Source organism: Callorhinus ursinus, unplaced genomic scaffold (assembly GCF_003265705.2).
Source record: "Callorhinus ursinus isolate GAN/ISIS: 27379988/994484 unplaced genomic scaffold, GSC_fseal_2.0 scaffold69, whole genome shotgun sequence".
Lineage (NCBI taxonomy): Eukaryota > Metazoa > Chordata > Mammalia > Carnivora > Otariidae > Callorhinus > Callorhinus ursinus.
This window is the reverse complement of record NW_027397131.1, coordinates 4,699,803-4,726,161: the sequence shown is the minus strand read 5'-3', so window position 1 is coordinate 4,726,161 and position 26,359 is coordinate 4,699,803. Positions and strand designations below refer to the sequence as shown.

Here is a 26,359-nt window from a genome sequence, read left to right as displayed (position 1 = left end):
CTAGTAAACTTATGCCCAATTGCTTTTAATTTTAGAGTAATCATGCATAATGCTAATCAATAACTCTGGAAAGCAGTATCAAGACAAAGCTCTCTCTACCCCTCTGTAACTTACTAGGCACATGGCTGTGAGCAGGTCCTCATCTACTCAATGAGCAGCCCGGCCTCCCTGCCTTGTGCAGTCCCCTCCAGGACTGGCCACTCTATCCTTCTTGGTCAGCCTTAAGGAGGCAGCTGTCTTCAGGGCGCCTGGGTGGCTCAGTTGGTTAAGTGACTGCCTTCGGCTCAGGTCACGATCCTGGAGTCCCGGGATCGAGTTCCACATCGGGCTCCCTGCTCAGCAGGGAGTCTGCTTCTCCCTCTGACCCTCCCCCCTCTCATGTGCTATCTCTCATTCTCTCTTGAATAAATAAATAAAATCTTTAAAAAAAAAAAAAAAAAAGAAGGCAGCTGTCTTCAGTCTGAGCTAGCTGAGGCACAGATCCTTAGCACAGGGAGCAGCAAGAGAACCAACCAAACCCACCCTTTCATTTTAGAGCTGAGGGAACAATGGTTTGGGAGATGGTGTGACTCTGGCAAAGCGATACCACCAAATGGGAGTGCTATCAGTCACCATGGTGGCCGAAGAGCTGGGCCCCCTCCAAGCAGGAAGTACAAAGATCTTGAGGAAAAATCAGGAGTTAGGGTAAATTATGCTGCAGTTTGTGAGCCAACAATTCTTGGGAGCAGCAGACCAGGGGGTGGCCTAGGGAGTCTGAGACAATGCCAAATAGGTAAGAGAGCAGGCGAAATGAAATGGACTGAAAACGTGCGTGAATCCCAGGTTCTTTGTGGCACCTACTAGTAGAGCTATGAGCTATCAATTCACTGCCCACTTCAGTGAACCACTGCTGTACCAGCGCTCTACTAACTTATTTCCATGAAGCCGGCAGCACAGGAGGCCCCAGCCCAGCAGCTCAGACGTGAGGTTTTCATGCCACAGGCTGGCAGTGCCCTAGAGTCCATTTATCTTTAGCCTTAGAAAGAGTGGAGTTTCCTTATTTCTTCAGTTTAAAAAAAAAAAAAATCTCAATTTTTCTAGACATAAATAAATACCAAAAAAATTAAAAATCTCAACTTTCCTGCATCACTGAGGAGTTCTCATTGACACTAAAGGGCAAAGAAGTTGGAGGAAATGGCATTATGATTATGATTAATTATGACTACAATTAATTCCCCCTCGAGTTCTTTATCAGAGTTGCCCCTCCATCGCTTGCCCACCTAATTCCACAACCTCTATATTTAGAGCTGAAGCATACACACCAGCTCTGCCGACTCAGACAGAAGTTGATTTTCTGTGCTAACATTTCCTGAGATCAGACAATCCTCGAATCTGACAGTTTATGTTGAGTTTACAAAGCAGTAAGTCAGAAATTCTCGCCAATGGAAACTTCAGCCCAGTGACACACTGCTTTCATTATGCTGGTCTCTCTCTGTCATACTCTCTCCATCTCCTTCCTACCAATATCTGATGGCTTTTCTCATTCAGTGTTTGCGCAACAGGCACCCACATACATAGCACCAACATCAAATTCTGATGGGTGAACCCAAGCCCCCTTCTCCCCCGCCCCCACTCCAAGATCTTATTTATTTATTTGAGAGAGAGAGAGAGCACACGCATGCACCAGCAGATGGAGGGGCGGAGCGGGTGGGAGAGGACAAGTGGACCCCACACTGACTGCAGAGCCCAACTCAGGGCTTGCGTTCGACACTCAACCAACTGAGCCACGCGGGTGCCCAGGACCCAAGTCCCTTCTGACTGTTTATTCTGTGAGCACCCAGCACCAATGGGTATCACTGACTTGTATACTTTCATTTGAAAGCCTGCTTTATAATTAAGTCAGTTCAATGGATTGCCAAATTCTTTTTCTTCTTCTCTTCAGTAGCTCTCCTTCCCACTGCAAGTTAATTAACGTCAGACGAGGAGTTCTTATTATGTTCCCAAAATAAATACAGACACTTCAGTGGATAAACTTAGTGCATAAAAATCTAGCTGGTTCATTTGACTTCACAGCTCATCCTAGCTCTATCTTCTCAGTGGGCAGATACTGACCCATCACGAAAAAAGCCAAAGGTGGCTAAGAGATGGCTCCCTGTGGCATTTTCCCATTTAAAGAGAACTGGGACACTGGGGTGGAGGGAGAGGTGTGCAAAAGAAATGGTTGGCGAAAAAACCTGAAGAGAACTTCAGCCTCACCACTGTGCTCAACTACAGAACTTTGGAAGGGTTTAATGGATTTTTGAAAAGTTTTAGTTTAACCACATTATCATTGTTTCCATGGGAGAGAGAGAGAGTGTGTGTGTGTGTGTACACACATACATATATATTTTTAAAAGATTTACTTGAGAGAGTGGGGGGGGCACAGAGGCAGAGGGAGGGAGGGAGAGACAAATTCCCCAGCAGACTCCCAGCTGAGCGCAGAGCCTGATAGAGGGCTCAGTCCCAGGACCCTGAGATCATGACCTGAGCCAAAATCAAGAGCTGGACGCTTAACCGACAGCCACCCAGATGCCCCGCTTCTATGGGAAAATGTATTTTGAACCCCTAACCTCTGGCTTAAAAAACAAATTTTGGTTACAACTAATCCAAGATAATAAAAGAGAGGGAAAAGCCCATAAAGTAAGGGCTACCATAAAAACGGAACACAGACACAAAGTTTGTTACAATGCAGTGTAGAGGGCACAGAGATGGTGATGATAAGCACAGTACCCAACGTTTAAAAAAGAAATTGGAATCCTCTAAGACCTACATTAACCAAACTCTTAGTTGGCCAGATTTTTTTTCCTAAGATTAAGAGATAAAGAAATAGGTGCTGAGGATTAACATGACAATGCCCCAAAACCTTCCAGGTTTAAGTAGTATCTGAAGGCTATCAATAGTTTAGTCCAATTTCCTATCAATTTGTTATGTAACACCATTAGATGTTCAAAGTGGTTACCCTGGAGATACAGCAGAATCACCTGGGAAAGTAAAAGCACCAATATTTAGAAAATGACTATATTACAGACAGAAAAATGAACATTTTTGCAAAGGTTGAATGTGATCCCCCAAAATTCCTATGTTGAAGCCCTAACCCCCCAGTGTGATGCTATATAGAGGTGGGGCCTTGGGGAGGTAATTAGGTTTAATTGATGTCATGAGGTCGGGAGGCCCCATGGTGTAGGGATTTGTGTCCTAAGAGTCACGAGAGACCTTGCAGCTTGCTGCTGTCTGCTCTCCCCAACATGAAGACACAGGAGAAGTCGGCAGTCTGCAACCTGGAAGAGAGTCCTCATCATAACTCCACCACACTGGCACGCAGATCTTAGAATTCCAACCTCCAGAACCATGAGAAATGAGAAATAAATTTCTGTTGTTTATAAGCCAGTCTATGTTGTTCTAGAAGCCCAAATGGGATAAGACGATTTTTGTTTCTACCACAAGAGTAGAGCCAATAAAAGATCTTAACCTCATTCCAGCCTACTTTGCCAATATACCGGAGTTAATCAAGGTTTTACATATCCACAGGAAAGAACAGGATTCATGGGGGGGGGGGAGGCTATGAAAATAAAGATCATGAGCAACGGACATGAAAAGAGCTGAGTACAATGCATCATGGTCCTTGCTCCATGGCAAAGCCTTATTCACCAATTAAAGCAACACAGAGTTGGTCAAAAGCTGTTGGTGTCTATTCAGGCAATCAGTGGAATTTTGCTCAGCCCTGACAATTCTCCTAGGCTGGAAAATATCTGACCCTTGCCTTCTGGGGGAAAAAAAAAAACTGCTTTTAAGAAATCAAACAGCCAATTTGTTTTACAACTGAGTTAAGACAGGTGTTCCTAGACCACAGAGCCCCTGAAGTACCTATCTGATTAACAAAGCTGCAGCTGGTTTCAAAATTAAAACCAAGTTCTCGGTCATCACCACTGCTCATGCAATGCTAAACACAGAAAGAGCCAACAGAAATTTGTCAGTGAAGAGCAAGAGAAAAGGAGAGAAAGGATGCTCACCTTCAAGTCCAAGAAGTCAATTATAGGTGAAAAATTTATCTATGTACATCAGAAATATACTAATAGGGGGAAAAAAAGGAAAAAGATGTAAAAAAAATCATAAAGAACTATACAGCAAGATAATTAGGGTTGCCCTTTGGGTGAAAGGAATATTGGTGATAATTTCTCTTCCTGCCTGTTTCTGTCCCCATCCAATTTTTTAATGAACATTTACTATTTTTGTAACAAAAAATTTAAAGACATCTAATCTTAAAAACTGATAATTTCCCAATACAATTTAACAGTACATCCATTAATTTAGGATGCTAATTTACATATACAAAATCCTGAATAAGCCAATAAACTCGCAGAGGATAAAATGTTAGCTATTTGAAATACTCTGAGAATTTTCCAGATAACCCAGAGTCAAAGTTCTTTACCATGGTTTCAAAATATTTTTTTCTCAAAGACTGTGTTCTATAAAAATTAGACTTGTTCTTTGAAATGAACATAACTTCAGGACCATATTAATATCCCATCAATATTAACATGTGAAAATGACATTATTTCATCATTTACCAGTTCAGTAAATTTTGCTTTTGTTCAGTGATGTTGAGAAATGAAGGCTTTTTATGAAAAACAAAACAAAAAACATACATATAATTACTCAGATTTATATGGTTTCTGGACTTAAGTTTTCATCACTTAACATCGACATGATAGTATATAAATCTGCATAGTGGGTTCATAGTTCTAGGGGACTTTTACCAAATAAGTACCACCAGTGGAACTGGGTGTACATTCTTCTGCTACATCAAGAGTGCTGTGGAGAAGTCCATGGGAAAGAAGTCCCATCAAATTGGATGTGGCGGATACACTATCACATCAGTGGCTACCACCAGTTCACTATCTAAAATGAGCTTAGGGGCGCCTGGGTGGCTCAGTCATTAAGCATCTGCCTTTGGCTCAGGTCATGGTCCCAGGATCCTGGGATCGAGCCCCACATCGGGCTCCCTGCTCAGCAGGAAGCCTGCTTCTCCCTCTCCCACTTGCGTTCCTTCTCTCACTGTGTCTCTCTCTGTCAAATAAATAAATAAAATCTTAAAATAAATAAATAAATAAAATAAAATAAAGTGAGCTTAAGAAAATAACATTAGGGAAACTTTGTTTGATATGCTTTCTCCAAAATGGAAGTTTCTGTGATAAATCATTACCGCATCCATCCCACTTCCTTACACAGAGATGTTGGATTTACTTAGCCATTCATTCATTAGCCATGTATGTTTAGCTAAGGAGAATGCCCTTTCTTAAGTCACCAACTAAATTATTGTTCTGGTCATAAAGAAACAGATTTCATGCATTTCAAAATCACAAAGTCTAAGTACAGTATCCTCTGGATTTTATTGCCCTCACTACAGCATACCAAATGGCCTTCAATTTAACAGGCTAAATCTTTACTTCCAGGGCATGACCAGAAACGCACCCTGTTGGATTGTGATGAGGTCTCTTTCTTTACACAGGAAACACATTTTGAATTTTTTCCCTGCCATTATGTAACATCATCTGCACCAACTGATCCACATGGCAAGTATTAATCTGATGCTTCAAAATAAAGTCTGACAAGATAGAACATAGTGAGTTTTTCTATTAATTGAAATGAGATCTAGCAAAGGAATTCTGAGGGATTTTCCCCCACATCCCGTAGAGAGACTGACTTATCTGTGTCCCTGACAGAGCTCAGAGTATACTTTCCCAGGTCTGGAGGGGGGACCTCTCAGCAGGCTTCATGACATCCTGACAGCTTATGGATTACAAAACAAATCAGCTGAAGAGAGAGGCTGCTAACGCCTCCTTTGAGTGCTGAGGATTGCCCCTAGGTTGCCTACTTCCAAGGTACAAGATCCCGGTCATGTTTCAGCTATGCTCTGAGGCTTTTTCCTACCTTTCCCAAATAAGCAGTTGGTAAGATGCTTGCACCCAGGCTTCTCAAGCAACCCAAATATCCTCAAGGATTTGCTACGATCAAATTGCCACTGAGCGGACTTAAGGAATTACTATGATTACTGTGTCTGGCTGTGCACCGATGCAGCTAGCCTACACATGCAGGCACAGGTTACAATGTTTTATTTAAAAAAAAAAAAAATTAAAAGCAGGCAGCAAATTATAATACCCTATTTAAAAAAAAGGGGGGAAGAAGAAAGGAAAAGGGGGGGAATAAAAAATATGAATAGCAGTTGTTCGGGAGGGTGGATTGTAGCCTAGGTTGTGTTTTTTTCATTTCTGTACTTCTGTGTTTTCCAAATTTTCTTTTTCTTTTTTTTAAGATTTTATTTATTTGATAGAGAGAGTGAAAGAGCACAAGCAGGAGGAGCAGCAGAGGGAGGGAGAAGCAGGCGGCCCCCTTCCAAGCAGGGAGCCTGATGCGGGACTCGATCCCAGGACCCTGGGATCATGACCTGAGCCGAAGGTAGACGCTCAACCATCTGAGCCGCCCAGGCGCCCTCCAATGGATCACTTTTATAATACATAAAACAATTAAAAACTCCCAACATTTCCATCGTTTGAGATTAGCATCTGAAATCAAATTTCAAAGGCTGCAATGGTCACTAAATGTCATCTCCTTAATGGAAGTGTACCCTCCAGTCACAGGGTTGTTCTCTGGGAAAATGGCACACAGAAGCCCGCGGGGACAACCAGAGCCACGGCGGCAGAGTTCTCACTGCCAGACCTGCAAGGGCAGCAGGCAGCAGAATGGGACTGTAGCAAACCCAGTAGGGCCACACTCCCTGTGAACTTTAAAAATACCTTGTTCCACAGCAATTAAAATGATCAACCAAAGATGCAAAACTGGTTTGGATCTTGAATGAATTACCGTGTACACAAGTAAGGCAGAAAGGCCATCTTGTATCCTGAGCTAAGAACAACTGTTCTAACAGCTGGAAACCTAAAACCTTCTTTTTTTCTTAATAGCACTTAAAATATACTGTTTGCTTGTTTCAACTTCAAAACAAAACAACAACAACAAAATAAGTCTTGTCCTAAGGCTTGAAGGACATCACTCTAAACCCCAGCCCTGTGATTTGCTACAGTCATAGAGGGTGTGAGACCCCGGGGTAAGAGGGTGTTGCCTCCGCAGTGCTCCTGAAGCTGGGGTCTTTTCAGGCCTCTGTAGTCACCGGACACTGCCAGGTGGCTGAAGGTAAGCCCCCAGCACCGATCAGCACGGAGGCCTACATTAGGCAAAACACTGCCTGAAAAGACAAGCTTATGCCCTCAAAGCCACCACGGAGGCAGACAACCGCAACCCTTCTCCTTCCTCGCCCAGGAACAAAGAGGAGGGGTTCAACCTCACATCCTCTTCACCAGCTTTGTTCCGTTTCCAGCATCTCTGCTCCATGCAGGGCCTGCACCCACTTTTTACTGCACGTCTTCCTCCCGTTTGTCTCCTTCCTGTTCCCCTGCAACAAGGCCGGACTTAGATCTATCCAACCATGTGTGTCAATTAACAAATAATTAAACCAGGTGCCAAGGAGTTTCAGGGCATCTCCTGTGGTTGGGAGTGGGGGGTGGAGCTGCTGCAGGGGTGTAAGTGCTCCCCTCCACCACAGCCATGCACACAGCGTCCCTCCTCACTGTCCACAGATCCACCGGCCTTCCCAGACCAGGAGACCAGGCTCCACGAGGTCAAGGACCCAACATCATCTTTCTTAGCAGAGTATGTGTACACAGCAGGCACATAAACTGAATGAATACAGACTCCGTGCCATACAAATGCGCTAAGCGCGCATGGGCACAAACGAAAGCTAACAGGGTTGGGTCACACAGGACATGTGAACACATACTGATTCATCAATTGAAGAGACCAGGTCAAGGAAGGTGGTAAGACATGTGAGGCTCAGATAATATGCATGCTCCTTTTCCTGGAAAACGGGTAGGGCAAAGTACCACAGAAATTAGATGGAAACTTTCATTATTAAAAGCAGAAGCTACAGTTTTTGGAGAGCTTACTAGATGTGAGTCACTGGGACTTGGTGGTAAGGTCAACACTGTGCCTTTCCTCCTTTAACTTATTAGAAAATCTACAGGGAAGAAACACTTTAATTGTTTGCTAACTGCCGTTTGGGAAGCAGTACTTATCATTACGTGACTACTTGACAGCACACACCCCTGACTGCCTGGAGAAACGGATCCGTGGGGATCCTGGGGCAAGACAGCATGGCGCACAGCACAGCACGGTTTTCAAACTGCAGGTCATGAACCATTTGGACTGTGAAATGAGTCCGTTGTGACCTACATTTTGCGAAAAATGAAACAGAATTCAATAGAAAATCAGCGCAAAGCACAAGAAACACTGTTTTAGGAAACTTGTCCCCATCACGTGTATGGTTACAAACACATTAGTGTCCTGGGTTGCCACGGTAACTTCTCCTTTGTCCACAGTGAAACAGTTTCGAGTGGAGGGGTGAAAGAACTCCGCTATGCGTGGAGTGTGAGGAGAGGCAGGACGCAAGAGTAATCCTCTCGACAGAGCTACGGATTTGCTCAAATTGCTTGCCTGATGTCACACAGGTTCTTCAGATGGAAGGAAGATTTGAACCCAAGGAAGAGTTTTCCTATGCTACATGGGCTAAGATACTATCATTTGCAAACGGAGGCTAACGAATGAAATTACCATCCAATTCTGAATCCAACTTTAGACAAGAGTGTCTCTGCTTTTGGGAGCCGGGATTATCTCAGATAAAAGACGACACCCCAAATTCCAGAAATAACAGAGAAGGCCACACTCGCTGGGCCAGGGAGAGGAGAACAGAGGAAGGGCATCTGGTATGTGGCAGGTGACCCTGTTCGTGATGCGAGTGTTAGCTGAATTACAGGACTAATTCCCCATTAATTCATTCCATTTTTTCCTGTTGTACTTCTATTAACAATGATTAAGTACCTAGTCCACCTGCTTATGGTCACTGTCTCCTCCTTTCCCACAGTGTTCCATGCCAAGCGCACAGAGGGCCCTCCACAGCTGCTGACTTGAACTTCACTTAATAAATAAGCTAGTACTGCCTGCCTCTTAATGCTAGTTATCCTTCTCCAGAGAAAAAGAAAAATCCTTCCTGGTTGGGAAAAAACATTCAAGGTCAAGATTTCCTGACACTAAGGGAATATTCCAAGTTTTAAATGTTCTTACTGTCACCTAAGAAAATGTGAATACCAAATAAGAGACTAACAATAATCATGTTTGAACAAAAATTTTCAAATAAGGGTTTTGCAGGCAGCGACCACCAGTTAAAAAAAAAAAAAAAAGCCCATCACAACACTAAAGTCATGCTGACTAGACTAATCCTAGTCTACAGTGAGGGCCCTCCTGGCATGTGAGTTGCAAACAATATATCTGATAAGGGAATTGTATCTAGAATATGTAAGGAACTCTTATAATTCAATAATAAAATGATCTTAAATAGACATATTTATGAAAGATATAAAAATGGCCAAGAAGCACCTAAGATTCTCAAAATCATTAGCCATCACGGAAATACAAAACCACAATGAGTACCACTTCACATTTACCAAGATGGCTTTAATCAATATGGTACAACCACTTTGAAAAAACAGTCCAGGGGTGCCTGGGTGGCTCAGTCAGTTGAGTGTCTGACTCATTTCAGCTTAGGTCATGGTCTTAGGGTCTTGGGATTGAGGCCCACATTGGGCTCTGCACTCAGAAGGGAGTCTGCTTCTCTCCCTCTCCTTCTGCCCATCCCCCACCCCCAGCTCACACACTCTCTAAAATAAATAAATAAATCTTTAAAGAAGGAAAAACAAAGATAAAACAGGCTAGCAATCCCAAATGGTAAACACGGAGTTACCATGTAATCCAGCAAATGCACTCCTAGATATGTGCCCAAGAAAAATGAAAACATATATCCACATGAAAAATTGTACATGAGGGGGACCTGCGTGGCTCAGTTGGTTTCAGCTCCGGTCATGACCTCACGGTCGTGAGATCAAGACCCACAGTGGGCTCTGCACTCCAACGAGGAGTCGGCTTGAAATTCTCTCCTTCTCTGTCCCTCCCCCTGCCCCCCATGCTCTCTCAAGTGCACTCTCCAAAATAAATAAAATCTTAAAAAAAAATTGTACATGAATACTCACAGCAGCATTATTCATAATAACCAAAGGGTTAAAACAACCCAAATGTCTACCAAATGATGAATGGATACACAAAATGATATATCCATGCAGTGAAACATTATTCAGTTGGGAAAAGTAGTCAAGTACTGATATAGGCTACAACATGGATAAAAGCCTTATACTAAGTGAAAGGAGCCACTTGCAGAAGAGGACATACTATATAATTCCATTTTTATGAAGTATCCAGAATGGGCAAATACAGACAGGAAGTAGAGTAGTGGCTGCTTTAGGGGAATGGGAAATTCAGAGTGACAGCTGAAGGGTACAGGGTTTCTCTTTGAGGCGATGAAAATGCTCTAAAATTGATGGTGGTTATGGTTGCACAACTCTGAATAGATTAAAAATCAATAAATTATACATTTTAAATGGAGGATTTTTATGGTATGTGAATTTATCTCGATAAAGCTGCTACCATCACCATCACCGCCAATAAGAAAGTGATCTAGGGTATTAAGCAAAGGAACCAGATTCTCATCCAGTTCCTTTGGAATCCAGGGCCCGGGCCCTGAACACTGCACTGTACCTCCTTCCAAAATACAAATGACCACTTTCCAGTTACCTGGCCAAATCTACACTTAAACTCTTCCAACAAAGCAGTAGGAGACCGTAAGACACATGGGATAATTGCCTCCAAATAGCTTACAGTTTAAAAAATAGGTTTACTGTCAGATATATGAGCAAAGGCATGTACTACAGAAAAATCACTATAATACATAATGTAGTACATGCCTTTGCTCTTGATAATGACCTATAGTATAGGATATATTCTGTAATATAGACTGTGACCTACAGTGTATCATATGAAGGATAATCACAAGAAAGGATCAGATCACATTCATGGAAGCACAGAAGAGGTTTATTTTACTGGAGGAAAAACAAAAAAACATTCCCCCAAAGCACTGACTAAAATTATTTATAGCTAAACAAAATACAGAAAAAGATCCCCAACATTTAATCATCCCAGACATATCCAAAACAAAGGGGGGGGAAGTTTCATGATGACGTTAAATTTCTCCATCTTAATTAACATAGGAACTTGATATCCCAGATCTGAGGTTTATTTCCAGGATAGGGCTTTGCCTTTGCAGTGCATATATTCCACTGTGAACTCCATTTCTTTATTATTGAGGTCTGAAATAACCCTGAAAGTGCACTGTGTCATTAAGTTGGTGAGAATGTATGCCTTGGACATCATTTTAAAGGGTTTCAGTTACTAAAGTCCCCAAAGAGTCTTAAGATTGCAGCAATCCATTTTCTCTCCCCCATGGACTCTTAAGATCAGACTGTCCTCTCTCGGACACCAGGCCACTACCTCCACCTTGTGGCCACAGCTAAACCCTGAGGGTCATAGCCCCATCTCCAAAGTCCCCTCAGCTTCTGAACAAATGCAAGAAAGAAGCTGTTTCAATTCCTGACAGCCACCACCATGAAGGCTGTGACCAAGTGAAGTTCTCACAACACCCACCCCTGTGAGAATTTCACTTGGTCACTTGGTTAGCTCTTGATTAATAAGTACCAGTAACAAGTATTTGGTGTGTCAGAGACTTAAACAAGAATCTTCAAAGCTTTAACTTCAATGGAACTGGTTACTGCTTATCTTAGAAATTAAGCAGGTGAACTTTGGAATAAAATGTTTTTAAACTGTGTGTGGTAGGTATTTTCTAAATTTAGATATTGCATCTGAAATCCGAAGACAAATGGTAAGTATAGATTACTCTGGATATGTATAAAATAGCCAACCTTTGAAAACAGAACTTTTTTTCTTTTACCTGGATGGGATAGAGAAATGTTTTTAGGACCATTATTCACAGTCTTAGAAAACTCAGTGACATTCCTCCCTTTGATACAGGGAAATTCAAGAATAACACGGAAAACAGATGTCAGATTAATTCCAACCCTGACTTCCTCTCAAAGATGACATTCCCATCACCACTTCATTCTCAGGAACAATAATGAAACTAGAGCGGCCCTGGGGGTGATTTCAGAACGAGTCAGCATGAACTGAGACACACAGAAAGACCCTGAAGTTGGGATAAATCAGACAACTTTGCATGAATGGCTTAGCCAAACCATCGAATTGGCAATCAGGGTTGAAATTACAAAAAGCTGGAAGATCTTCATCAATACACTGAATTTTACATGGAAACCAGATCGCAGTACACAATGGTCAGCTTCTTATAATTTATCTTAGGGAAAGTAAAATCCCAGGACATTAGATTGGGGGGAAGGCATCAGGGAGCACCGAGGCTAGGGATAACAAGTACTTCTGTCTGACATACCAACTTGGATAGGCTGATAATGGCTGTCCACAGTTCTTTGTCGAAGAGCATAAGGACCAGTCTGGACTCCCTAGGCAAGGCCCGTGCTCAAATACCAATGTCTGCCAAGGGCAATGGACAACAGGACCATACACTATTACTTTCCATCTTCTGTACCTGTTTAAGCTTGCCATTCATGATTTCAGTTTGTCCTCCTCTGTTTACAAATGGAAAACTTGGGCCCAGAGAAGTGAATGAAGTCAATGCAAGGTCATACAGCTAGTTAGTGGCTGAACCAGGTTAAGCAACCAAGTCTATGACTCCATACCGGTATCAACAAATCGAGTTGGGAAAAGATAGGGTTCAAATAATACTGCTAATAATTGCTAATAATATTGCTAATAATTCAAAGAAGAAAAATGCTGTTTGTTCTGAAGAACCCCTGAAAGAAAAGTTTTAGCTCCACAGCCACACTGTCTCGGGAACTTTCACAGAAACTATCCTGTGGTTAAAAACACATTGTTTCCCCTTGGTAAAAGGAACCTAACATTTCCTGCCTATAAATCAGTATATCACAACATATCCCCAGAAACTTTATTAATTGCGGTTAAAAAAAAGTGTGTGAGAGAGAGAACAGGTGCTAGGCAGCTCTGTCAATGCTTACTTCAGAAATGAAGTCTCCACTGTGGGAAGAAACAGCTGAAAAGTATTTTTCACTTACATTCCTCAGGGTATCTGAAGGCCTGAGAGAACAAGCTAATAAGAGGAGAAAAAAGTATATGGAGAGAACTATATAGATTATTACCTGTTCTAATGTAAGCTGCTTAGAAATTGTATCATTCTCCAGTTTTTTAATTTTCTTCATCAGTTTGTTGACCTGGAATTCCTGCTCCTGTTCGAGATGCTGTTCTAGTTCCGCTTTCTCATGCTGCAGCTGGAAAATGGGAAAAACACAGATGTGAAAATCAAGACACTCAAAAGCCAGGGAAACATGGGCTCCAAAAGCTGGTTCCACTGAATGAGAGGTATCATCACAGAAGTTACAACCCTCATGTCTGTCAATACCCAAGTGTACACCTATGAGGAACCTGCTCCTAGGTTCCTCTAACTTACAACCAAAAATTATAGCGCACGCACACAGGTGCCTGGCCAGAGCCAAAAGGCTAAAAAAGACAAGGCAGATACACCTAAGCATCAAATCATGAGTAAACCCAGATTTCTGTTTTTAAAAACATGTAAGTGGTTGTCTCTGTAGGGAGGAATTGGGAGGCTAGGGAATGTGGTAAAGAAGGAAACTTCCTTTTCAATATCCACACACACGCACACACCCTTTGGTACTTTTCAAATTTTATACCATGATAAAAATTAAATTAAAAATAGAAATTTTACAGTCAGTTTTTACTAAATTAGTTTACTCAGGTTTATATAATGTGTCTAAAGATGTCACAATCACAAAGCATACTTAGTCAATTATTCTGAATGCTATTTCCCAATATACTAATAAGCATCCTTTGGCAAAAATCAGTACAATTATCTTTCTATAATGAGAACATACATCACACCTCCTACATCTTTCCTAAAAACCAAGGGCGGAGGCCTCTTATTCATGCAGTTAAAAGATAAAGTTTTGGTGGGCGCCTGGGTGGCTCAGTTGGTTAAGCGACTGCCTTCGGCTCAGGTCATGATCCTGGGGTCCCGGGATCGAGTCCCGCATCGGGCTCCCTGCTCAGCGGGGAGTCTGCTTCTCCCTCTGACGCTCTTCCCTCTCGTGCTCTCTCTCATTCTCTCTCTCTCTCTCTCTCAAATAAATAAAATCTTTAAAAGATAAAGTTTTGGTGTCACTGAAAAGCTTTTTAAAAATGTACTCCAACCATCAAAACCAAAAGGAAATAAAGGAAATCCATCAGACATATGACTACTGGGGTTCTCATTAAGAACTATGCTTATTTCTAACATTCTAAACTGGGAGATTGGGTTGATCCACAGCAGGGGTTGGGTAGAATGATAGCAACAGGGTCCAATATTTTCAAAATCAAGGGGAGTTTAAGTAAAATCTATTAAAAACAATGAAACAGCTAGGCAAGATGGTGGAGGAGTAGGAGACCTGGATTTTGTCTGGTCTCAGGAATTCACCTGAATAGGGATCAAACCATTCTGAACACCTATGAACTCAACAGGAGATCGAAGAGGAGAGTAGCAACAACTCTCTGAACAGAGAAGCGACCACTTACTGGAAGGTAGGACGTGCGGAGAAGTGAATCCGAGGTGATATTCAGGAGGATAGACGGCGGGGGAGGGGGCTGCCGTCGGCCACTACCGGCAAGTGATAGAGCCATGGAGCACAAAATCGGAACTTTTAGAAGTCGGCTCCGCAGAGGGACGTCCCTCCAGTGGCTAAGCGGGGGGTGGAACCCTCGGGGTCACAGAAAGACCGGGGGTGCCTGAGTGCAGCAGAGCTCCCAGGTATCGGAACGGGGAAACCGGCTGCAGAGATGGAGCCGAGGCGCGGGCTCTGAGCTTGGGGTTGCCATAAACTGTGATCCGCGGGCCAGTCGGGCCACTGCGCCTCCAGCAGGGACCCAACAAGCGGCAGATCCAGAGAGACTCCCCTTCCTCCCCCTGGGAGGAGCGGCGCGGGAACGCACCGCAGGGAACTGCTGGGTTTGGAGATTCCACACGGGGTCGGGTGCCAGAGATAGCAACGCTCGGTCACAGGCCGGGTGAGCACGGAGTGCGGCCGGAGACCGGGGACACGGGAGTGACTGGCTGCTTTTCTCTGGGGCGCACTGAGGAGGGAGCCCCGAGTTCTTGCCTCCTCTGGGGCGGAGATTGGGAGGCCGCCATTTTCACTGTCATCCTCCACAGCCCTACGGAAAGCTTGCAGGGAACAAAAGCTCCTGAGAGCAAACCCAAGCAGCTTGCTTAGCTGGGACCGACAAGGGCGGGGCAATTCCGCCTCCGGCAAAGACATTTGTCAACCACGGCAACAGGCCCCTCCCCCAGAAGATCAGCATGAACAGCCAGCAAGCCAAGACCAAGTTTACCGATCAAGGAGAACGGCAGAACTCCAGCGCTAGGGGAATATTGCACATAGAATTCATGGCTTTTTTTACCATGATTCATTAGTTTTTCGAAGTTAATTTTTTAACTTTTTTAAATTTCTTTTTCCCTTTTTCAACCAACATCTTATCAATACCTTTTTTTAAAAAAACTTTTTTATTTTTCATTTTTAGAGTCGTATTTTATCCCTTCATAGTAGTTACCCTTATTTTTGGCATATATATATATATGTTGTTCTCTCTTTAAAATTTTGAGATACAGTTTCTTCTAACAGATCAAAATATATCCTAAATCACTACTGTATGGCTTTGTTCTAGTCTCCTGCCTGATCACATTCTCTCCCTTTTTTTTATTAATCTTCTTTCCTTTTTCAAACAACTTTTTATGGTATCAATTCCTTTTATAAAATCTTTTATAATTTCCATCTTTACAGTCATCTTCCATCCCTTCATTGTATCAACCCTTATTTTGTACATATATAAGTCTTTCTTCCTTTAAAATTTTAGGAGGCACTTTTTCCTAACAGACCAAAATACGCCCAAAATCTAGTCTGTGGCACTCATCTATGCACTAGCCTGATCATATATGATCATATTTGTTTTTTTTTGTATTGTTCTGTTTTTGTTATCAATCTTTTTCTTTCTTTTCTTTCTTTTTTCTTTCTTTCCCTTTCTTTCCCCCTGGTTTCAGGTCTTTTCTGATTTGTATAGAGTATATTTCCTGGGGACGCTGTTAGCCTGTTAGCATTTTGTTCTCTCATTTATCTATTCTCCTCTGGACAAAATGACAAGACGAAAAAAATCACCTCAGCAAAAAGAGCAAGAGATAGTACCGTCAGCCAGGGACCTACTCAATACGGACATTAGTACGATGTCGGACCTAGAGTTCAGAATCATGACTTTAAAGATCCTGGCTGGGCTTGAAAAAAGCGTGGAAGTTATTAGAGAAACCCTTTCTGGAGAAATAAAAGAACTAAAATCTAACCAAGTCGAAATCAAAAAGGCTATTAATGAGGTGCAATCAAAAATGGGGGCACTAACTGCTAGGATAAACGAGGCAGAATCATTGATATAGAAGACCAAATGATGGAAAATAAAGAGGCTGAGAAAAAGAGAGAGAAACAACTACAGGATCACGAGGGCAGAATTCGAGAGATAAGCGATATGATAAGACGAAACAACATTAGAATAATTGGGATCCCAGAAGAAGAAGAAAGAGAGAGAGGGGCAGAAGGTATACTGGAGCAAATAATAGCAGAGAACTTCCCTAATGTGAGGAAGGAAACAGGCATCAAAATCCAGGAGGCACAGAGAACCCCTCTCAAAATCAATAAAAACAGCTCAACATCCCGACATCTAATAGTAAAACTTACGAGTCTCAGAGACAAAGAGAAAATCCTGAAAGCAGCTCGGGAGAAGAGATATGTAACCTACAATGGGAGAAATATTAGATTGGCAACAGACCTATCCACAGAGACCTGGCAGGCCAGAAAGGACTGGCATGATATCTTCAGAGCACTAAATGAGAAAAATATGCAGCCAAGAATACTATATCCAGCTAGGTTGTCACTGAAAACTGAAGGAGATATAAAAAGCTTCCAGGACAAACAAAAACTAAAGGAATTTGCAAACACGAAACCAGCCCTCCAAGAAATATTGAAAGGGGTCCTCTAAGCAAAGAGAGAGACAAAAAGCAGCACAGATCAGAAAGGAACAGAGACAAAATACCGTCACAGTCACCTTACAGGCAATACAATGGCACTAAATTCATACCTTTCAATAGTTGCCCTGAATGTAAATGGGCTAAATGTCCCAATCAAAAGACACAGGCTATCAGATTGGATTAAAAAACAAGACCCATCAATATGCTGTCTGCAAGAGACTCATTTTAGACCCAAAGACACTGCCACATTGAAAGTGAGGGGGTGGAAAACCATTTACCATGCTAATGGACACCAAAAGAAAGCTGGGGTGGCAATCCTTATATCAGACAAATTAAACAAAGACTGTAATAAGAGATGAGGAAGGACACTATATCCTACTTAAAGGGTCTATCCAACAAGAAGATCGAACAATTGTAAATATCTATGCCCCAAACATGGGAGCAGCCAATTATATAAGGCAATTAATAACAAAAGCAAAGAAACACACTAACAACAATACAATAATAGTGGGGGACTTTAACACTCCCCTCACTGAAATGGACAGATCATCTAAGCAAAAGATCAACAAGGAAATAAAGACTTTATGACACAATGGACCAAATGGACTTCACAGACATATTCAGAACATTCCATCCCAAAGCAATGGAATACACATTCTTCTCTAGTGCCCATGGAACATTCTCCAGAATTGATCACATCCTAGGTCACAAATCAGGTCTCAACTGGTACCAAAAGATTGGGATTATCCCTGCATATGTTGAGACCACAATGCTTTGAAACTAGAACTCAATCACAGGAGGAAAGTTGGAAAGAACTCAAATACATGGAGATTAAAGAGCATCCTACTAAGGAATGAATGGGTCAACCAGGAAATGAAAGAAGAATTAAAAAAATTCATGGAAACCAATAAAAATGAAAACACAACTGTTCAAAATCTTTGGGATACAGCAAAGGCAGTCCTGAGAGGAAAGTATATAGCAATACAAGCCTTTCTCAAGAAACAAGAAAGGTCTCAAATACACAACCTAACCCTACACCTAAAGGAGCTGGAGAAAGAACAGCAAATAAAGCCTAAACCCAGCAGAAGAGAAATAATAAAGATCAGAACAGAAATCAATGAAATAGAAACCAAAAGAATAGTAGAACAGATCAACAAAACTAGGAGCTGGTTCTTTGAAAGAATTAACAAGACTGATAAACCCCTGGCCAGACTTATCCAAAAGAAAAGAGAATTCACCCAAATCAACAAAATCATGAATGAAAGAGGAGAGATCACAACCAACACCAAAGAAATACAAACAATTACAAGAACATATTATAAGTAACTATATGCCAGCAAATTAGATGACCTGGAAGAAATGGGTGCATTCCTAGAGATGTATCAACTAACAAAAGTGAACCAGGAAGAAATAGAAAACCTGAACAGACCTATAACCACTAAGGAAATTGAAGCAGTCATCAAAAATCTCCCAACAAACAAAAGCCCAGAGCCAAATGGCTTCCCAGGGGAATTCTATCAGACATTTAAAGAAGAATTAATACCTGTTCTCCTGAAACTGTTCCAAAAAATAGAAATGGAAGGAAATCTTCCAAACTCATTTTATGAGGCTAGCATTACCTTGATCCCCAAACCAGACAAAGACCCCATCAAAAAGGAGAATTACAGACCAATATCCTTGATGAACATGGATGCAAAAATTCTCACCAAAATACTAGCCAATAGGGTCCAACAGTACATTAAAAGGATTATTCACCATGACCAAGTGGGATTTATCCCTGGGCTGCAAGGCTGGTTCAACATCCGCAAATCAATCAACGTGATACAAAACATTAACAAAAGAAAGAACAAGAATCCTATGATCCTCTCAATAGATGCAGAAAAAGCATTTGACAAAGTACAGCATCCTTTCTTGATCAAAACTCTTCAGAGTATAGGGACAGAGGGTACATACCTCAATATCATAAAAGCCATCTATGAAAAACCTACAGCCAATATCATTCTCAATGGGGAAAAGCTGAGAGCTTTCCCTCTACGGTCAGGAACACGGCAGGGATGTCCACTCTCACCACTGCTATTCAACATAGTATTAGAAGTCCTAGCCACAGCAATCAGACAACAAAAAGAAATCAAAGGCATCCAAATCGGCAAAGAGGAAGTCAAACTCTCACTCTTTGCAGATGATACACTGTATGTGGAAAACCCAAAAGACTCTACCCCAAAACTGCTAGAACTCATACAGGAATTCAGTAAAGTAGCAGGATATAAAATCAATGCACAGAAATCAGTGGCATTCCTATACACTAACAACAAGACAGAAGAGAAGAAATTAAGGAGTTGATCCCATTTACAATTGCACCCAAAACCATAAGATACCTAGGAATAAATTTAACCAAAGAGGCAAAGGATCTGTACTCAGAAAACTATAAAATACTCATGAAAGAAATTGAAGACGACACAAAGAAATGGAAAAACGTTCCATGCTCATGGATTGGAAGAACAAACATTGTGAGGATGTCAATGCTACCTAGAGCAATCTACACATTCAATGCAATCCCCATCAAAATACCATCCACTTTTTTCAAAGAAATGGAACACATAATCCTAAAATTTGTATGGAACCAGAAGAGACCCCGAATAGCCAGAGGAATGTTGAAAAAGAAAAGCAAAGCTGGCGGCATCACAATTCCAGACTTCCAGCTCTATTACAAAGCTGTCATCATCAAGACAGTATGGTACTGGCACAAAAACAGACACATAGATCAATGGAACAGAATCGAGAGCCCAGAAATGGACCCTCAACTCTATGGTCAACTCATCTTTGACAAAGCAGGAAAGAATGTCCAATGGAAAAAATACAGTCTCTTCAACAAATGGTGTTGGGAAAATTGGACAGCCACATGCAGAAGAATGAAACTGGACCACTTCCTTACACCACACACAAAAATAGACTCCGAATGGTTGAAAGACCTAAACGTGAGACAGGAGTCCATCAAAATCCTAAAGGAGAACACAGGTAGCAACCTCTTCGACCTCAGCCGCAGCAACTTCTTCCTAGAAACATCGCCAAAAGCAAGGGAAGCAAGGGCAAAAATGAACTATTGGGATTTCATCGAGATAAAAAGCTTTTGCACAGCAAAAGAAACAGTCCACAAAACCAAAAGACAACCGACAGAATGGGAGAAAATATTTGCAAATGACATATCAGATAAAGGGCTAGCATCCAAAATCTATGAAGAACTTATCAAACTCAACACCCAAAGAACAAATAATCCAATCAAGAAATGGGCAGAAGACATGAACAGACATTTTTCCAAAGAAGACATCCAAATGGCCAAGAGACACATGAAAAAGTGCTCCACATCGCTGGGCATCAGGGAAATCCAAATCAAAACCTCCATGAGATACCACCTCACACCTGTCAGAATGGCTAAAATTAACAAGTCAGGAAACGACAGATGTTGGCAGGGATGTGGAGAAAGGGGAACCCTCCTACACTGTTGGTGGGAATGCAAGCTGGTGCAGCCACTCTGGAAAACAGTATGGAGGTTCCTCAAACAGTTGACAATAGAGCTACCATATGATCCAGCAATTGCACTACTGGGTATTCACCACAAAGATACAAATGTAGGGATCCGAAGGGGTACGTGCGCCCCAATGTTTATAGCAGCAATGTCCACAATAGCCAAACTGTGGAAAGAGCCAAGATGTCCATCGACAGATGAATGGATAAAGAAGAGGTGGTATATATATATATATATACAATGTAATATTATGCAGCCATCAAAAGGAATGAGATCTTGCCATTTGCAACGATGTGGATGGAACTGGAGGGTGTTATGCTGAGTGAAATAAGTCAATCAGAGAAAGACATGTATCATATGACCTCACTGATATGAGGAATTCTTAATCTCAGGAAACAAACTGAGTGTTGCTGAGTGGTGGGGGGGTGGGAGGGATGGGGTGGTTGGGTGATAGACATTGGGGAGGGTATGTGCTATGGTGAGCGCTGTGAATTGTGTAAGACTGTTGAATCACAGATCTGTACTTCTGAAACAAATAATGCAAGATATGTTAAGAAAAAAGAAAAAGAAGAAGATAGCAGGAGGGGAAGAATGAAGGGGAGTAAGTCAGAGGGGGAGAGGAAACATGAGAGACGATGGACTCTGAAAAACAAACTGAGGGTTCTAGAGGGGAGGGGGGTGGGGGGATGGGTTAGCCTGGTGATGGGTTTTTAAGGAGGGCACGTTCTGCTTGGAGCACTGGGTGTTATGCACAATGAATCATGGAACACTACATCAAAAATTAATGATGTAATGTATGGTGATTAACATAACAATAAAAAATTAAAAAAAGAAAAAAATGAAACACACAGTTGTATGTACATATCTAAGAGGACACTGCTCCCTAATTTTACCTTCAAAACCATTTCTTCAGGCAGCACGGTATACCACATTCTTCATATGCGTTCGGCAGGCATGATCACCCCCATTTTCTATGTGACAAAAGAGGTGACCAAGATAATTCAGCTGGAAGGTGGCAGAGTCTGGGACCCACATCCTGCTCTGAACCCCAAGCCAGCGTTCTCCCACCGGATCCTGAGCAAACCTTAGAGGAATCAACTTCAGACTCCTCTAGTGTCCAGTGCACGCCTGGCGTTTAAAAAGTCACATGACCAAACACAGACAACAGTAATCCATGTGTGCTCGACTGGAGGATGTGGTCTTTTTGTAAACCCTGCATATGGTGTGATTAGCCGGCCCTGAGCAACCTCCACATGGCTGCACCGAACCCTCTCCACACTGGACACAATCCCACTGCTCTGTAAGCAAGCACATTCTTGGTTAAAAAAAAAAAAAAAAGTTTAAAATCTGACATAGTCTTCTAACAATGGATATGTTGACTAAACAGATGCTGGTTTTCCACCAACTGTTTTTGATGTGCAACTCCAAAAAAAGCTGGTCAACCTTGCAGGGACCCAGAAAAAAAAAGCAGATGCGAGGAGGTGCTTACAGTGACAAGTCTATTTTTAGCTCGCTCCTTAAAACTCAGGTTCTGCAAGATCAAGCAGTAATTAAAAGACACAAGAGAAATGGACAGAGAACAAGAAGAGCCCTGCCATTTCAGACACAAAAGACCCCGACAGGACAAGTATCACTCATGAGGAAAAAAACAGCAAAGCATGCACATCTCCACCTAACATTTTTATTCTATAAACATTACCTGTGTGTCTTCTATCTGTAGGTCCTGCCTTAGACATAGGTGACTTTAGTGAAGATATTATCCTTGCCCTAAAACAGTTTATGGACACTAAGCTTAAATGGTATCTACTGGTTTTAGAAAAATGAACTTTAGTTTTAAAACCTTTAGACCCTTTGCAAAGTCTTTTTTTTAAATTAGTTGTTTTCCAATATGTTTTCAACTGCTGCCATGTTGATTTGAAAGAATACCCCTTTTTTTTTTAAGCATTATTCTTCTGCCCTGAGGTTAATTAAAACAATAAAGGATGCAATCTAACGTTGAAAAACGTCTGGCCCACAATGCCGCATTTGTCACAGAACGTCAATCTGAGAAAATGTAAGGCTGTCATGGGTTTACAGGAAAATATTCCTATTTAGACAGATGGTCTATATTGTCAATATCTGATTAGGTATTTCCTTTAACAACACAGATTAAACTAGTAATAAAAGCCATAAAAGCTCTCCATTTTAAGAGGCTTTTTCCTCTCAAAAGCTCTCCCTGAGGAGAATTTGATGGTAAAGCTGCTGTTACCATAACTCAAGTAAGGTCCCCGGGTTACACTAACCCATTTGGAAAAGATCAAGCCATCCTGGGATCTGTTTGCCGAAGATTCACAATGTTCGTCATCCCCTAAGGACAGCTTTGCTGCCTGCTTTGTTCTGCCATCTCGCAGGTGACAGGAAATTTTGGAGCAGAGCATGTAGTTTTGGAACAGAACACTAGAAGTAGAAAACAGGGTTCTTCCTTGGAACAAAGAAACCACCAATACAAAGAGAAACACAGAGAGAAATACAGAAACACCCCCCCCTTCAAATCCTCAGAGAATAAAGATGAGCAAGAGGGAGGTGGCAGAGCAAGGAAGGGATCTTGAGAAACTAACCACCACAGAGTTTACCCGAGGAAAATTCAGAAATTGTTTTAAACAGATACCATGTAAATTCAAGCCACTCAGCCCCAATGGAGCTTGAACCGACATCCTGAATCCACCTGCCTGTGTTAAAGCTGTAGCTCATGAAATCACAAACAAAAACCCTAAAGGGAGCCTGACTTAGGCTGACAAAAGACCAGCTATCAGAAATAAACTCCAGTTTCAGTGGCATCTTCAAGTGGGCACAAAATTCAAGGCATGATTTTAAATTTCTAATCAAAGGCCGTAACACTTTATAAGCGATTTTATATTTTTAAAAGATTTTATTTGACAGAGAGAGAGAGAGAGAGAGAGAGAGAGAGATCACAAGTAGGTAGAGCGGCAGAGGGAGAGGGAGAAGCGGGCCCCCCGCTGAGCAGGGAGCCCGATGCAGGGCTTGATCCCAGGACCCTGAGATCATGACCTGAGCCGAAGGCAGATGCTTAACCAACTAAACCACCCAGGCACCCCTTTATGAGCAATTTTAAATGTTCCAAGAAGGTCTGTGATCCTGAACTAGAACAAAAAAATCATTCAAACTGAGAAGTAAATAGTCAAGCAAATTCTATTAATGTGTTCATGTGTTCACCTTAAATATATCTAAAGAAAAATGCTTAGGTAGATCAAAATTTTTTTAATCAGAATTTTCTATAAATACACCTTATGAAGTCAATCACAAAGATTATGAAACATAGTTTTTATAACTCCTACTTGTGCAATATATTAATATTAACAAAAAAACCCTGTAGAATGGAAATTATGTTATATAACAGATGATCCACTGGCAGCACATTTTTGATAGAATTAGGGTTATATGAATAAAGGCTCCTTAGGATTCAGCATCAAAAAAAAAATTAACATAGCTGAGAAAGCCATAAGCAAAGATACAAACTGTAAACCTATAAAATTCTAAGTACTAAATCTTGAGCATTTTGTTCCTTTATCCACTCATTATATACTGAGCCCAAAAGCAAACTTCCAGCCCAATACAAAATACAAGTATAATATTACTTTGATCAAAAACAGGCTAGCATCATTCAAACACTCATTAACTGCCATCTTTTTTATAATTTACAAAGGCTTTCTGTGAACCAGGCCTCTTACATAAGGGATTCAAGAACTCTTCACTGAGTAATTCTCTCTAGCAGGTAGACACACTGAAAACCGTTCACCTGCGAGAACCACCACAGGTGCACATGTAGGCTGCCTGCTGAGCCAGGCCTCCCACCCAGCATGCAGCAGGTTTGCCAAATCCCAGTCTGGGCGAAGTGTGTGTGCAAGTCTGGGTTTGTTGTCGATCCAGCCAATGCCAAGCGAGGCAAGCCTTCCAGCCACCGGCCCCACAACCCAGTTTTTCATGCAACTTCTGAATAAGCCCAAGATGCTCCCACCTCAGTTCTCACTAGTTCACGCTAATATTTCTCCCTGTGTACTTACCACCCAGTCCTGCAACTGATCGCCTTGGTTTACTGACAACCACCAAGGACTAGAACTACCTGCACCTGGACCAAGTAGAGACCGCCCCCATAGGACAATAACTACATTAAGTCACTGGGTCGTCAAAAACAATTAGGTTATTCATATAAGCTCTGCAAAAAAGTTCAAAACTATCTCTTACAACACTGAGTCTTTTATGAACCAACTTTTCAACCGCTCTACTGAGCAGCCTGAGCAGAAAGACAGCCTCCCACTTCAAATCCATTATATCACCACTAAATGCCTCTTGGGCCCACACTTATTCCCACCTCCAAACCCCTTCTGTTACTGGTACCATTATTCTCAATCAACACTTCACAGCTCATCAGTTACCAATTGGCAGTAAGTCAGCCTCCCTAACAGCTGTCAAACCACCCTCTTCTTCCTGTGCTCATGGCCCCAATCTAGTTCAAGTCTTTCATTCTTCTTCACCGGGCCACTGCCAAAACCTCCTAATGGATCTCCCCAGATCCCATATAGGTCATCCTGGCAGACAAAGCCTAATACTTCAGTACTCCACTCAAAACCCTTCACGGGCTCCCTACCACTTGCAAAGGTGTAACATGCCAATGCATGACATTCAAGTCCTTCCACGACCCAATCCCTCTACAAGTTTCCCAGGCTTTCCTCGTGCTATTTCACACTCTGCTCAAGTGACAGTCTAAGGTTTGCAAACCTAAAAGCCTTCAGGGTCCAGACATCTAGCAAAGAAGGGATGGGTCTCAGCACAGGGAGTGGTTGTAACTGTGGTTAAAGGCAAAGTTCAAGACTCTTTTCCTAAAAAATAAATTTAAAAAACTGAAACCCATCATGCTGGGCAAACACTTCTAGAGACCACTCTGGTCCAGGGGCTTACAGACTGCAAGCTCTGCTAGTCACATGGGAGCACCGTAACACCAGCAGCTGTGCACCCGTGGCCCCACAGCCCTGATCACGCTGCACCCTCTGGTACAGTGCCTGAATCCCTCCCTCCAACCTACTCAAAGTGGGGGACGGCTCAGAAAACATCTTCTATACCTTCCCACATGCCCTCCTCCTCTTCTTCACGCTGTGAGGAGCACACTGTACTTCCCGTGCATTATAATGTCTCGTTCATGGTGTGTTTCTTATTCTATTAGTTACTTCCAAAAGCAGCTGACACTTCAAGGCTCTAGTTACGATGTACCAAGCATTTTTCGGCTGTAATGGCAGATACAATCATCTGCAATTTACAAAGGATGAAACCATAGCTTAGAGAGGTCAAGGACCTGCCCAGAGTCACACAGCTGATGAGCGGTTGAACTAGGGTTAAAACCAAGGTCTCTGCCTTCACGGCCTTTGTCCTTTCCCTGGATGTATGCAGCTACCCTGGGGCCCCGGCATACATCCTCCATCACCCTCACAGGACTGCAAGCTGCACCAATAGCAGCAACCAGTACATACTGAATTCCACCCCAGATCGTGCAGAAAATGCCTTGTCTGTGCAAATACGGACTGGAGAGATGATAAAAGTCTCACTTCCTTTAGACGGTTTCCCCTCGATGAAACCTCAGGACGAACAGAACACCTAGGCAAGTATCAAGGGTG

General features: G+C 42.1%; 1 protein-coding gene across 1 annotated transcript in view; it reads right to left on the bottom strand.

Moving 5' to 3' along the window:
• Positions 1-26,359, bottom strand: part of CCDC6 (coiled-coil domain containing 6) — a 118,862-nt gene that overhangs the window by 30,430 nt on the left and 62,073 nt on the right. Inside the window, exon 3 of the mRNA XM_025850227.2 lies at positions 13,254-13,382. Within this exon, the coding sequence (XP_025706012.1) occupies positions 13,254-13,382 (129 nt within the window). The remainder of the gene's footprint in view (positions 1-13,253; positions 13,383-26,359) is intronic.